Here is a 15,497-nt window from a genome sequence, read left to right as displayed (position 1 = left end):
CTGCCTGTGCACAGTCTGCAGCCACACTGCCTGCCTCTTCATGCGGTGCATGTTATGCATAAATAACCTGGGATGGGCCATGGAGAAGAGGCAGGCAGCAAGGCTGAAGACAGCAGTGTGCCAGAACAGGCGAGATAAAACAATGCAGCCACACGCTGTCTATGGGCCAGGAGAGCAGCTCTCCCCGCCACTTAAATCTGAATGAATAAATGAATGAATGAATGAATGAATGAATGAATGAATGAATGAATGAATGAAGCTACCCTCGCGCAAGCACAAGTGGCACATGATGTGGTCGATTTAGGGACATTAATGCTGCCAAGATGACTGCTGTGCTAAGTGATGGTGCAAATGATCTGTGGGTACTACAATAATAGAAAGAACAGTAAACACAAGAATTATTAATAAACATTTTAATGCAGAAACAAGTTACCAGGACAAGCTATGTGCGTTTAATAACCTATCAGCACTCCGGCACATCTGTCCCATACAGTTTCTGGATCATGTCCTTTAACATGCTGTTGCAGAGTGCAGCATATGGGTTAAGCAAGATCAGCTGCTGCTTGGCAAAGCCACTGCCCTGGTCAGCCGCTCTCTTGAAATCATTCCTGGCTTCTTCATCATTTCCTTGGAGTCGCATAATTAATCCTCGTTGTACCAGAGCCTGGCATCCTGCAACTCCTTTCCCTCTACTCAGCTCCACTGCACGGTTCAGATCCTTCAGGGCACCTGGACAAAACAGAGAACCATGGGGTTTAATATCAAGTATTCATTTCATTAAATATTGAACAATACCATGACCAAGCGATCAGTTGACAAGACAGTGAAAAGGAAAAGAAAGAAAACGGAGTTGCATTGTAATCCTACATAAAGGATACTTGAGACGGGCAAACGGACTAAAAACAATTTCCTTTATGTACCGAGCTTGCCCAGCAGTGAACTGCGCCAACCCCCCCCCCCAAACCCCCCCCCCCCCCGCCCCATACTCCCCGCAGCTCCCGCATGGGACAGACTGCAAAAGGTCCTGACCAGCCAAGTCAGGACCTGTTACGGAGCATTTTACAAGCAAACCGAGGAGTACGGGGAAACAGATTTAGATTGTAAGCCTCTGGCAGGGTCCTCCATTTCCTAGTGTAATCTACAGGATCATGTGCTCCTGTCCTATGACAGCCTGTACTTGTATTACTGGGCCTACCTAACCAGCCCATATCGCATGATCATGTATTTTGTACAATTTGCATGTATAACTTTGCTCTATGTTGTATAACCTTGTTATGTCTGTCATCCTTGTATCTGTCAGAATCCGTTCTGTTGGCCTTGATTCCCTGGACAGTTTGGTTTCCTATGCAGGTTGCATAGTTCAGTCCAGGGAAGAGAGGCCTTTTTGTCATTTTGCCAGGCTGACTGATTTGCATTCACTCATCTTGCAATCTGCTTGTCTGCTTCCTTTGAAGGTTTTTAGTATAAATGTCACTTCCTCCCAGAATTCCTTGCTCGTCATAGGTTTTGTTTGGTGAAGACTGACTTTAGAGCCTCAGCTTCTTTGTATCTTATTGCTGAATATTCTAGTGTAGTTAATTATTGGGGAGTGCACTTTGCATTCCTATTAGTGCTGTCAGATTTGTGTAATATTTGTACTGTCTAGTTTTGTCTTGTCCTGTACTTGCGATTACACTGTCTCCAGTGGTGGTTGATAGGGAATAGTTTAGTTAGTTTTGTCTAGAGTAAACGCTTGCTGTTGTCTGGTGTTAGGCAACCGATTAGCAAGCGTTTTCGCTATCTGTTTGTCTCTGTTTTCCATGTTCATTTGTTAGTTAGGGTTGGTACGCTTGTCACTGTTGCGCTTAACGTGCGGTGACAGTACTATTAACGCGCTTGTCACTGTTGCGCATATCGTGCAGTGACCGCGTTTAGTTAGTTCATTTGTTATTTTCCTTGGCGTTCAGATTGTGGTTGTTTGCTGTGTCTTTTATTTCTCATTCATGCTTTGTCTTTGCTTAGTCTTATGTTTCTGACAGCAATCGCCTCTCTTGCGGTTGGCTTTCTTACTCTGGTCTGTTCAGTTGTGATATGTCTACCGTCGCCGGGTGGCGACTAGATTTGTGGACATTCATACACTCTGTCTTTGTTCTTACTCGTCTTGTGTTGCTGATAACAATCGCCTCTCTTGTGATTGGCTTTCTCACTCTGGTCTGTTCTTTTGTCATAGGTCTACCGTCGCCGGGTGGCGACTAGATTGGTAGACATTCATATAGTCTGTCTCTGTTCTTGCTCTCTTCTGAGTTGCTACTTTGTTTATATTTCCCAGTGTTGCTTAAACGTGCAATTTCAATCTGGCATCTGTGGCTGTACAGAGGACTTGTTCCTCTGTACTCCACAGCTCCACCTGCTGGCTGGAAATCTCCTCTACAAATATATACTGGGTGCTCTGCTTCTGTGATTGTGGGGGTTTCCATCTGCTTCGGTGCACTCGCTGTGCGCTGACGGTGGAAAGCGCCCCCCAGATCATTACAGTATCATTGTATATATTTATTGTCCAGCGCTGCGTAATATGTTGGCGCTTTATAAATACAATAATAATAATGATTAATAATAATAATAATAATAATAGTCCTCCACTGCTGAACAAGCTGGATACATGGTAGTGTTTTTAGTCCGTTTGCCAGCTTCATGCATCCTTTAAGGCCCTATTTATACTTAATATGTTGCGTTAAAGAGACTCTAACAACATTTTCAGCCTTATTTCTTCTATCCTATAAGTTCCTACACCTGTTCTAATGTGGTCTGTCTTACTGCAGCCTTTCCTAGTTGCACAGTGGCTGTATTATCTCCGTTATATAATCTAATCTTCTTTCCTTTGACGGCTTTGTCGGGCTCAGGCACTCAGGCAGGAATGTGCTGCTCTGCTTGTGATAGGTAGAAGCTATAAACACCCTCTCCACGCCCCATGCAGGCTCTGTATGAGTCACAGACTGAGCTTCTCTCAGCCTATCACATGCTGGTTAGCAGCCATGTTTTTTGTTTGGAAACACTGCCTAAAACTGGCAATTAAAAGCCAGGATTGCAGCAGGGAGTGGCAGAAATAGCACAGAGGGGCCCAGGAGAACATAATGAATAGAATGGTATGCTTTTTATTGTAAGAATTTTAGAGTACAGATTCTCTTTAAGTTGCTTTGCATGATGCAAATGGGATGCAACGCAATGTGACTCAACACAACGCTATTAAGTGTAAATGGGGCGTTAAAGGATACCCGAGGTGACATGTGACATGATGAGATAGACATGGGTATGTACAGTGCCTAGTACCCAAATAACTATGCTGTGTTCCTTTTTTCTTTCTCTGCCTGAAAGAGTTAAATATCAGATATGTAAGTGGCTGACTCAGTCCTGACTCACACAGGAAGTGACTACAGTGTGACCCTCACTGATAAGAAATTCCAACTATAAAACACTTTCCTAGCAGAAAACAGCTTCTGAGAGCAGGAAATTAATAAAAAGAGTCAATAGTTCATAGATTTTAGCTCTGGCATGCTTCAATGAATGTGTAAATGAGCAAAAATAATAAACCAGTTAAAACCTAAAAAGTAGATTAAAACATAAAATAAAAACTGTGGAATGTCTTAAAAAGTCATTTTTAGGAGAAAGAAGATAGATACAATTGTTTATTTCATTTGTTTATTTTCGCCTAGGGTGTCCTTTAAGAGAATATATAACCAGTGATCAGGGCCGGGCCGAGGCATAGGCTGGAGAGGCTCCAGCCTCAGGGCGCAGTGTAGGAGGGGGCGCACAATTCATTCAGCTGTCATTCCTAATTGTGTATGAAGCAGAAACAAATAAGAAAAGGGGATACATAGCAGTGACTGCAAGCCAGATAACTAGATATTAAGGTGTTGGGAGGTTGTGGGCCCTGTGGCCCTCTCAGTCTAATAGCAATCAGTGTGTGACGGCTGGGGTGGGAGGGATGGAGGGGCACACTTTGGCATCTCAGCCTTGGGTGCTGGAGGACCCTGTCCCTGCTCTGCCAGTGATGAACATGAATTTTGCATCGCAATTCACAATCTATCCTTTGTTTTTGACTCTGGGAACTATCATCTGCTACTGCAAACCATGCTTTTTGTTGACAAACACAGGGCACTGCCGCCTCATGGGTCTTCTGATATGTATCAGATCAGTCCTTCGAGGCTTAAGCTGGCCATACATCTCTTGACTTGGCAGCCAATCGACCATCCGGCAATTTTATCAAATCGGATGAAAACCAGTGCCACAAAGTGTATGCCCAATCGACAACGAGATCAATTTTGGGTTGAAATTGGTCTCGTGTTGAATGGACATGCTGTAAGATGTCAGGCCGTCGTGGTTAGTTGGGTGCACGACGCTAATGGCGAGTGAGATCAGGACAAGCAACGAAAATGACTAAGCCCCTAGTGTATAAATGTACCCCTCCCCTGTGTGTGCATTTATTACCTGTCCTGTGTCACCCACCGCTCGGGGCCCCTCAGTCTTCTGAATCCCCCGCTCTTCCATTAGTGGTATACACGCAGCCAGCATATAGCACATGGTGCCTGTGACATCACATGTGACATGCCAACGGCCTGTATACCGCTTATGAAAGAGCGGGGAATTCTGAAAACGGATGGCACCACGCAGTGGGCGATAAAGGACAGGTAATGTATAAATGCACACATGGGGGGTGGGGTACATTTATACACTAGGGGGGCAGCAGCGACATGGTGGACTCTGACAATGGCGAGAAAATCATGCTGAACTCAATCAGGAATCGGCCTGCAATTTAAGGACAGCCAACAGATTAGAATCAATTAGAGAGAGATTTGTCGGTTGAATATGCCCATTATTGCAAGATGTATGGCTACCTTTAGTTCAGTGTTGCCTCTTCCTCTGCGTACACTTGGTCTGGGCACTCGTCATTTTGAGCCGAATTACAGAACGCCCTGCTGCCACACAAATTACAGGTGGCGCTAATTACTATTCCTCCTCCGGGTCATAGCAGCTCGGAGGGAGAAGTAATTGAGAGTCCGATGATCGCTGGATCCCCAAATTAATTGTACATGGGGTACGGACTATAGCATTGCTCTGCACGCCGAGAAGCCCTGTCTCACTTCCCTGCCTTCACCTCTTTCTGTCTGTTCTCCAATCTCGGTATGATCCTTGGGCTCATTCATGGTGATGAAGAAGCAGCAGTCACTTGGTGCAAGGTCTGTGCTATTAGTATGAAAATACAGTGACCTCATTTTAGCTTAGTTTAGCCTCGGTTCCCTGGCTGATGTGTGGCTGTGCTGTGCACGGTCATGAACTACCAACACATTCAATACTGTTTCCATTTTTGTGCCCCAGTTTTTGTAGGGATTCACAATGCTAATTGCAGGTGATGGTCACACCTTTTGGAATCAGTTCAATCATGACTATGCCTCTGTCCATATTTTGTCTCCTGCTGCAATGAGGTAGATACATAAATAACTCAGTAACCATTCCCGTACTTGTCGCCTCAGTGCTATTAGAGTAACCAACTTTCAGCATCCATCCTTTATCAAAGCCCTAATTTACTCCCTAAAAAAAATGTTTTTGCATTACAATGCTCAGCCATTACTCATGCTCATTATTGGTGGCTGAGGCACATGGAAGATGAGGTCACTGTACATGCTGAGGTGCACCAGGCAGACGCTGGACACAGGAAATGGAGGCTGAACATGATAGAGAGAGGCTGTTGTACATGCGATAGGGCGGTTGCTATACATGAAAGAGAAAGGCTGAGGTTTATGGAAGAGACGATATAAGTGACAGATAGCGCAGTAGTGGAAAATAGCATAGATCAAGCCCTAATTTACTCCCAACACTATATTGCAATCATTATATAACTATATATTGCCAACAATGTCCACAGCCCTTTATAGAGTCTATAGTCATGTCCTTACCATAGTCAGAGAATGATATCCCTACCCCAGTATAGGACCCATGATTTGGGGTAACCAATTAAAGTGGTCCTGAACTCTTGCACAGGACAGAAGTAAAACAGAGAAATGCACCCTGTATGTATTTAGAGAGTTTAGCCTGTTTAATTCCCCCTCATTTGTGAATAATCCCAACTGTAATTTGATCTCTCAGCTGTGTCTGCTCAGGATTTTTTTCTGCCATGGTAGAACTGCTTATTGGTAAACACAGGCTGTTAACCCCATGTCGGCTTCCATGAAAGCAGGTAGTAGAACCACTGCAGATTTATTACAGGATTTGTATCCGCTGTAACAAAGAAATGTTTTTCTTTGAAGGTTATTATGCTGTTGTGTGTCTTTTAGAGCAGAGAGGAAGTTCTGAGTTCAGGTCCGCTTTACCTTAGGAGTACGTTTTTGGGATGTGGGAAGAGACTAGAGTTCCCGTAGGAAACCCACACAAACATATGGAGTACATACATACTCCATGCAGATAGTGTTCCACAAATCAAACCTTGGATAAGCGAGTAGTCCTACTTAGGCACTGCAAGGGCCAGAAACAGGTCTGGCACAGGGGCGTAGCAATAGGGTTTGCAGAGGTTGTGACCGCATCGGGGCCCTTGGGCCAGAGGGGTACCGAAGGGCCCTCCCTCAACTACAGTATTAGCTCTCTATTGGTCCTATGCTCATAATAATCACTTCTATAGATACTTTGAATAGTGATAATCATTAACAAACTGTTCCCATTCCCTTCTTGCACCTCAGACACTGTAGTTACCATTGGCAGGTTTTGGTGCGCCGTATCAATTGCTATGTATTGAGTGCTTGGGGGGCCCCATTGTAAAACTTGCCTCAGGGCCCACAGGTCCTTAGCTACGCCACTGGTCTGGCACCAATGATACATTGAGATTCAGACATTTGGAGTATTTTTTTTTTTAACATATTGTATCATTGCTAGTCTAGCAGAAGAAGGAGGTGAAAGGGGCTTTCACCATTGTAGTGTTTATAATCAATACATAAACAGCAGTTTTGCAAGTGCAGCGTAGTACCGGTAAGGTTTCCCTGTAGACGTAAAGCTTGAGCACGGTTGTTGTATGCAGAGGCATGATCAGGGAGTAAAGCGATGGCCTTATTGAAGTTTTGCAGAGCTGTGTTCAGATCTCCAGATTCTGCAGCTTTAACGCCAAGCAATTCCAAGTTACGAGCTTCTTCCTTTAGCACATCTGGTAAACCACCATCTGTTAGAGAATAAACATTTCTGCATCCATTATCATAGTCATATACGTTGGACATGCACATGGATGCATGCACATAGGTCTAATATAAGGTTTGCACAACTGCGTAGATATATCTTATATCACTCTACAACAGATGCTACTATTATTAATTTACACACTTGAGTCACATTATAATGATCACAGTTTACCTCTGACCTAAGGGATACACAGCCAATGGATGAATGCACAGGTCACATGCAAACTTTGAGGGCATTTAAAGGTGGATGTCAGAGAGTTGCCAATATAGCAACTGTGACAGTCATTAGGGCAACGTGCAATTTATCAGACATTGAAAAAGGATGGATAACTGGCTACAGTGCGAAGGGTGGGAGAATTTCATAAATGGCTGAGTTTGTGAACTGTTCATAGGCTGTTGGTGGTTGGTGTGTACCATGACTGGACATAAACAGGATTATATGTAGAGCTAGTATCAGGCCCAGATTTACATTACAGGAGCCCATAGGCCCAGATGTCCTAGCACCCTAGACTTCGCCCTTCATACACCTACAAACTCCCTTACTGTCACTTCTCCCTTATTTCCCTTGCTCATCATAGGTAACTACAGGTGTCCCTTAATACAGAGGAGGGTACCTATGGCCGCCTAATGCTAAGTAGATAGTGGTCCTAACAGTATGAGACAAGCACCCAGGGAGGAAAGGCCAACGTGCTTTGACTTTCAGTGTCTCCGCACCCTCGGACACCACTCCAAATCTCCTCCAGTAGAGTCAGCACCATTGTTGTATTTAAAGCGCTTTATGGTTTTAAAATATCATGATAGTGACAGCAGCTGTCACTATCATGATATTTTGACACAAAGAGCTTTAAATACAACAATGGTGCGGACTCTTACTGGAGGAGATTCAGTAGCTAGTGGTGCCCCCGACTAAAGGGAGATCTGGTGAGTGGAATGCCGAAAGCTAAGTGAGTAACCACTTTTTTACTCTGCATAGGGAAGAAGGGAGGGAGGGACTTGGGAAGGGGATTGAGCCACCTTTCCATCATCATTTGCCTACAGTGCATTATGGTAAATCCGGCCCTGGCTAGTATAAGTGAGACTAGTAACATCCCATTGTAGGACTAGCTGTGAAATCAGCACAAACAAGTATGCCCCACCCTGGGATACAGTCATCAAAAAAATTAACTCACCATTTGTGAGAAACGTGTAGTTTATTATGGACTTATCCAGAAAAAAAAAACATTTAAAAATCTCGCCTAATACTAAACGTCATCAGAACTCTCAAAGTGCCGGTTACAGTTATAATATTGCATGAAACTGATACATTTTGGGTAAGCAATTTTGTGGCACATTAATAGTGATAAGATTGCAAACAATCATCAAAAAAGGTGTACTGTACAGTGGGACAAGTAGTATGCAAGCTGAAAAATGTTTATTGAAGCCCGATTAGGAATATAGATAATCAAAATAATTACTGTAAGTGCAAGGAAAATGCAATAGTGTAGAAGGGCCAAATCACTGCAGTATGCTCAGTTAGAGATTCCCTATCACACCTTTTCCTCTGTCTGTTATTGACTTGGGTTATTTCTAGAATTTTTGCTGCCTGAGGCAAACTTGTGAGGATGCGCCCTCCCCCCAATTTGGAATGATCGCACAGCACTCAACAATTTACTCTGCATTACTAATCACATGACTTGCTGCAGCTCAACACAATAGCACACTGGCTGGCTGTGAGTCTTGTGCGCTTCCTATTCTGACCAGGGCCGGATTTCTGGCAAGGCCACATAGGCCATGGCCTAGGGCACCAGAAGTTTAGGGGCGGCTCAGTGAGGAGCAGTAAAGCTGTTCTTTGCAGCCATCCTATCTACAAAGACAGCTTTAACCTTTGAACTCTCTGTCCTGTACTTGTGTAGGCCCTGCAAGACCTGTAAGCTCTATCCTGCCCGGTATACATCAGCCTAACTCTTATAGTGACACAATGGGTCCATCATTAATGAGATGGCAAACATAACATAAAAGTTCTTAAGCAAAACATAATTTATAATTGATACGCATATTACTAAAATAGTTATTGTCTGTGACATCCAATGATGGAAAGTAAGTAGAATTGTCATGGGGGCGGGCACGCAGAGATAACAACCATACAGACAGTATAGTTGGCCTTGGGCGGTAAAATGTACAAATCCGGCCCTGATTCTGACTACATTCTGTTAGTGTAAGCACAGTACAAAAATGCTCCCTCTAATCTCTGCTGCTTGATGCAAATGTTTCACCTTGCCTCATGATAGAGCCGGCCCTGGATATTTGATAGGACAAGAGCTAGAGAATGTTCTGGCATGTTCTCTAAAGCTGGAGGAAGGAGGCAGAAAAGCACATGGCAGGTAGAGAAGCACATGCCACATATGACAAGACCCAGGGCCGGCCTTTGACCTGAGCGGTCGCTCAGGGCGCCAGCTCTCAAGGGCGCATTCGCCCTGTCACACCTTGCCACCCCGCTGTCTCTCCCTGCGTCCCCTCCATCTGTAATTAGAGCAGGACTACAAGAACATGGTCGCTGATGTCCACAAATGCGTACAATCGGCGGCCATTTTCTTGTAGCCCTGCTCTAACTACAGATGGAGAGGAGGCGGGGAGAGAAGAGCGACGTCGGCACTGAAGCCTGGAAGTCGGGTGAGTCAGTCTCTGCCCGGCCCACTGCCGCAGAAGGGGGGGGGGGGGGGGGGAAGAGATTGACTGGGGGAAATTATGCTACTACACATGGGGCAATTATGCTACTACGCTGGGGGCATACTACCTACACTGGGGGCAACTATACTACCTATATGACGGGGGCAACTATACTACCTATATGGGGACAACTATGCTACTACACTGAGGGCAACTATACTACCCAACACTGGGGGCAACTATACTACCTACACTGGGGGCAACTATGCTACCTGTATGGGGCAACTATACTACCTAGACCGCACTGGAGGCAACTATGCTACCTATACCGGGACAACTATGCTACCTATATGGGGAAACTATACTACCTATAGTGGGGGCAACTATGCTACCTGTACTGGGGGAAACTATACTACGGGCTACTATACTAGCTACCTTTACTTGTGCCAACTATACTACCTATGCTTGGCTACCTACACTGAGGGCACCTACAGGATCTTCTCAAAAAATTAGCATATTGTGATAAAGTTCATTATTTTCTGTAATGTACTGATAAACATTAGACTTTCATATATTTTAGATTCATTACACTACAACTGAAGTAGTTCAAGCCTTTTATTGTTTTAATATTGATGATTTTGGCATACAGCTCATGAAAACCCAAATTTCCTATCTCAAAAAATTAGCATATTTCATCCGACCAATAAAAGAAAAGTGTTTTTAAAACAAAAAAAGTCAACCTTCAAATAATTATGTTCAGTTATGCACTCAATACTTGGTCGGGAATACTTTTGCAGAAATGACTGCTTCAATGCGGTGTGGCATGGAGGCAATCAGCCTGTGGCACTGCTCAGGTGTTATGGAGGCCCAGGATGCTTCGATAGCGGCCTTAAGCTCATCCAGAGTGTTGGGTCTTGTGTCTCTCAACTTTCTCTTCACAATATCCCACAGATTCTCTATGGGGTTCAGGTCAGGAGAGTTGGCAGGCCAATTGAGCACAGTAATACCATGGTCAGTAAACCATTTACCAGTGGTTTTGGCACTGTGAGCAGGTGCCAGGTCGTGCTGAAAAATGAAATCTTCATCTCCATAAAGCTTTTCATCAGATGGAAGCATGAACCCACTTTTGAACCAGAAACAGTGGCAGAAGCGCCTGACCTGGGCTACAGAGAAGCAGCACTGGACTGTTGCTCAGTGGTCCAAAGTACTTTTTTCGGATGAAAGCAACTTTTACATGTCATTCGGAAATCAAGGTGCCAGAGTCTGGAGGAAGACTGGGGAGAGGGAAATGCCAAAATGCCTGCAGTCCAGTGTCAAGTACCCACAGTCAGTGATAGTCTGGGGTGCCATGTCAGCTGCTGGTGTTGGTCCACAGTGTTTTATCAAGGGTAGGGTCAATGCAGCTAGCTATCAGGAGATTTTGGAGCACTTCATGCTTCCATCTGCTGAAAAGCTTTATGGAGATGAAGATTTCATTTTTCAGCACGACCTGGCATCTGCTCACAGTGCCAAAACCACTGGTAAATGGTCTACTGACCATGGTATTACTGTGCTCCATTGGTCTGCCAACTCTCCTGACCTGAACCCCATAGATAATCTGTGGGATATTGTGAAGAGAAAGTTGAGAGACACAAGACCCAACACTCTGGATGAGCTTAAGGCCGCTATCAAAGCATCCTGGGCCTCCATAACACCTGAGCAGTGCCACAGGCTGATTGCCTCCATGCCACGCCGCATTGAAGCAGTCATTTCTGCAAAAGGATTCCCGACCAAGTATTGAGTGCATAACTGAACATAATTATTTCAAGGTTGACTTTTTTGTTTTAAAAACACTTTTCTTTTATTGGTCGGATGAAATATGCTAATTTTTTGAGATAGGAAATTTGGGTTTTCATGAGCTGTATGCCAAAATCATCAATATTAAAACAATAAAAGGCTTGAACTACTTCAGTTGTGTGTATTTGAATCTAAAATATATGAAAGTATAATGTTTATCAGTACATTACAGAAAATAATGAACTTTATCACAATATGCTAATTTTTTGAGAAGATCCTGTACATGAGATCCTATACTAAGGGCACCTATACCTGGCTACCTACCTACCTATACTGAGTCTGAGGGCATTTTTTGGGGAGGGGGACACCACAGCTATAACGAGCGATGGAAATTCTTGGTGCTATATATGGGCCTGTGTGTGTGTGTGTGCGCGTGCAAAGAGGAGGGGGGGGGGGCACCAAAATCCGATTTCGCTCAGGGTGCAGTGAAACCTAAGGCCGGGCCTGACAAGACCTGCTGACAGACAGACAGTGTAGCTGCATCCACACCCATCTAGCACGCACAGGTATGTGTTTGCTGCATAGGACAAGAATAATTAAATACAGGCTTTTATTATCAGACAGGTACAAGACAATGGGGCAGATTTATCAACACAAGTGCATGCAAAATGCACCCCCCAATTTTATTTTATTTTTATTTTTTTGGGTTGTGATAAATCTGCTCCAATTAACGGATTCAGCTTGGTAAGTCCTGATCAGGTGTGCATATACAGTATATTTGTTCTCCCTGCTCAAAAGCCTTGTTCTAATCCTGATTTTCTCAATGAATTACCGTTTATTTTGCGGTTGAGCTTTTGTAAAGAAAAGATAATTTAGGGTGTATATACATATCCAATTTGGATTGGCCAATTATCTCCCATGTAGTATGAGGGATTACCTACTCAATTTGCTCAAAGTCATTACAGCCACACGACGCAAAGCCTCATCCACCTAATCGCACACACTAGTACCCACGTCATTGCAAGACTAGTTAATTTTGGCACATGTTTCTTCTCAAGCCTACATGTTTTTGCACAGGTGGATGTGCCAAGCACCTTCATTCAGCAGTAGCTCATCATTAACAAATAAAGGTTCTAACAGAAGGAATTGCTCTTTAGGTGCATACACACAATTTTGATTGGCCGATTTTGATTGGTCCTTATACATGCGTGCGCGCCCTTAAATCTGAAAATTATTTAAATGAGCCTGGACGCAGTGTCTATTCCTTGCAATTCATAGCAGCAGGGGTGGAAGTGTCACCATGGCAACCACAATGCATGCCCTGTAATTACATTAATGTAATATGTCTCCAACAAGTGTGCATTGCACTGGCCGGGGGGGACGGACACTTCCACTAGATGTAGTGTAGATGAGGAACAGCCTAAAGTAGACAGGGATGTGGGTGCTCTGCTATTTGTTGTTTGAGCAGGACTGTTAGGTCTCTTTTTTTTTTTTTAAAGAACAACTGTAACAACTAGGAAGTGGCGGCTGCTATTTTTATTTCCTTTTAAGCAATACCAGTTGCCTGACTATCCCGATTATCTTCTGCCTCTAATACATTTAGCCATAGACCCTGAACAAGAATGCAGCAGATCAGGCGTTTGACATTGTCAGATCTGACAAGATTAGTTAGCTGCATGCTTGTTTCCGGTGTGATTCAGACACTACTGCAGCCAAATAGACCAGCAGGGCTGCCAGGCAACTGGTATAGCTTAAAGGGAAATAAATATGGCAGCCTCCCTATTCTTCTGACTACAGTTGTCTTATAAATAAGAGTTAAAAAATAAAATCTTTAAAAAAGAAAAAAAAAAAAACACTTCTTTGGCTGCTGTTTTTTTTTTTTTTTTTTTTTTACAATTCAGGCCACTGCAGCTTTAAAAGACACCTGAGGTGAAAAACAAACCATTGTATCCATCTTCCTTCTCCTAAAAAATGACAAGATATTCCACAGTTTTAGTTTAAATCTACTTTTCAAGTTTTTACTGTTTTATTGTTTTTGCTCAATGACACATTCATTGAAGTATGCCAGAGCTAGAATCTATGAACTATTGACCCTTTTTATCTCTTTCCTGCTCTCAGAAGTAATTTTCTGCTAGGAAAGGGTTTTATAGTTGTAATTTCTTATCAGTGAGGGTTACACTGTTCATTTACTGTTTCAGTCAGGACTGAGTCAGCCACTTACATAACTGATTAACTCTTTCAGGCAGAGAAAGAAACAAAGGAACAGCACAGTTATTTGTGTGCTAGGCACTGTACATACCCATATCTCTCTCAAATCAAATTCACCTGAAAGCGGGTTGGGTGCGGGTAGCGGGGCTGCGGGTATGAAAAACTGGACCCGCAGGCATCTACCAGGGAGGCTTCCAGATGTGTCAAGAAAATGACTGAAGTGAACCCTGTTATGTAGGAGGCTTCAGAGCAGATTGCTGGTGACTGCACCAAGGATCATGAGGCTTCATTGCAAAAAAATAAAGCCCCCCCCCCCAATAGTTCCCCCTCATGAAAGTATGCATTACTCATTGACTCGCTTGTCCCAGTGGGTGGTGGCACAGTCTGTGTAGTCTTTAACCATGCTCAGGGCCGGATTTCTGGCAAGGCCACATAGGCCATGGCCTAGGGCACCAGAAATTTAGGGGCGGCTGAGTGAGGGACAGTGAAGCTGTTCTATGCAGCCATCCCTATCTACAAAGACAGCTTTAACCTTTGAACTCTCTGTCCTGTACTTGTATCGTCCCTGCAAGACCTGTAAGCTCTATCCTGCAGGTACACATCGGCCTAATTCTCATGGTGACACAATGGGTGCATCATTAATGAGATGGCAAACATAACATAAAAGTTCTTAAGGAAAACATAATTTATAATTTATATGCGTATTACTAAAATAAATATTGTCTTGTGGCATCCAATGATGGAAAGTAAGGAGAATTCTCAATGGGGCACGCAAAGATAACAACCATACAGACGGTATAGTTGGCCTTGGGCGGTAAAAAGTACAATCCGGCCCTGACCATGCTGCCTGCCTGTTCTCTGTCACGTGTTATGTGTAAACATGCATTGCATAGAGTAGAGGTGGACAGTGTGGTTGAAGGCTACCATGTAGCCACCACCCACCAGGTCCAGTGAGTATGCAGCTAATGTGCAGAGGCCCCGGGGAGCAGTGTGGGAGACCACTTGGCAGGGTCCAGCGGCCTCTGCAGAGGTAGGAGGCCCTGAGGCAATTGCCCCCCTTTGCCTCTATGGCAGCCCCGGCCACCACTAATTGTAAATGCACATAAATGTTACATTAATTGCAACAGTTAAAATAAACCATGTTACTCACCTGACTCTTGATCACTTGGTAGCTCTTCTTCAGGTTCATTTACATCACCGAATGGAATGGCAGGATTAATATGGCGTGCAGCACGGCTGCATCATTTGGAGTACTCATGATGGAGTTTGGAAGAAATGAACAGTAGGTGAAATAGTTCAGGCATTCTTATCTCACGGAAAGCAGAGAGGGGCAGAAGCATCCAATAGGATGGAGGGGTGGAAGTAACTTTGGCCAGATGCAATACAGCTGTCTGTGTTGAACTCAAAGGAAAACAGTATAAAATTAACAGAAGACAGATGGAAGTGAGGCAGATTGATTTTGCTGAATTTCAGCTACTTATTAGAAAGTAATACAATAGTTAGTTGAAGTCATTAATGAATGTACAAAGATTTGTGTGAAAGTACTTGTGACAGAGAGGGGTTAGTAAACGTAAAGGGAACCTAAACCGAGTAAAATTACTTGAAATAAACACATGCTGTCCCTGTAATGAATACTTCATACTTACCTCGCCGTCATTTCCTCTCAGAAGA

At 43.8% G+C, this 15,497-nt stretch overlaps 1 protein-coding gene across 1 annotated transcript; it reads right to left on the bottom strand.

Annotated features, from left to right (window-relative positions):
• Positions 1-398: 398 nt before the first annotated feature.
• On the bottom strand, positions 399-15,084 carry TTC36 (tetratricopeptide repeat domain 36). The gene is given in 4 exon segments (XM_068242799.1): positions 399-729; positions 6,992-7,180; positions 14,977-15,045; positions 15,048-15,084. Coding segments are annotated over 4 exon segments (561 nt in total). The 3' UTR covers positions 399-463.
• Positions 15,085-15,497: the final 413 nt, after the last annotated feature.

Source organism: Hyperolius riggenbachi, chromosome 6, assembly GCF_040937935.1.
Source record: "Hyperolius riggenbachi isolate aHypRig1 chromosome 6, aHypRig1.pri, whole genome shotgun sequence".
Classification (NCBI taxonomy): domain Eukaryota; kingdom Metazoa; phylum Chordata; class Amphibia; order Anura; family Hyperoliidae; genus Hyperolius; species Hyperolius riggenbachi.
This window is presented reverse-complemented; position numbering and strand designations above follow the sequence as displayed.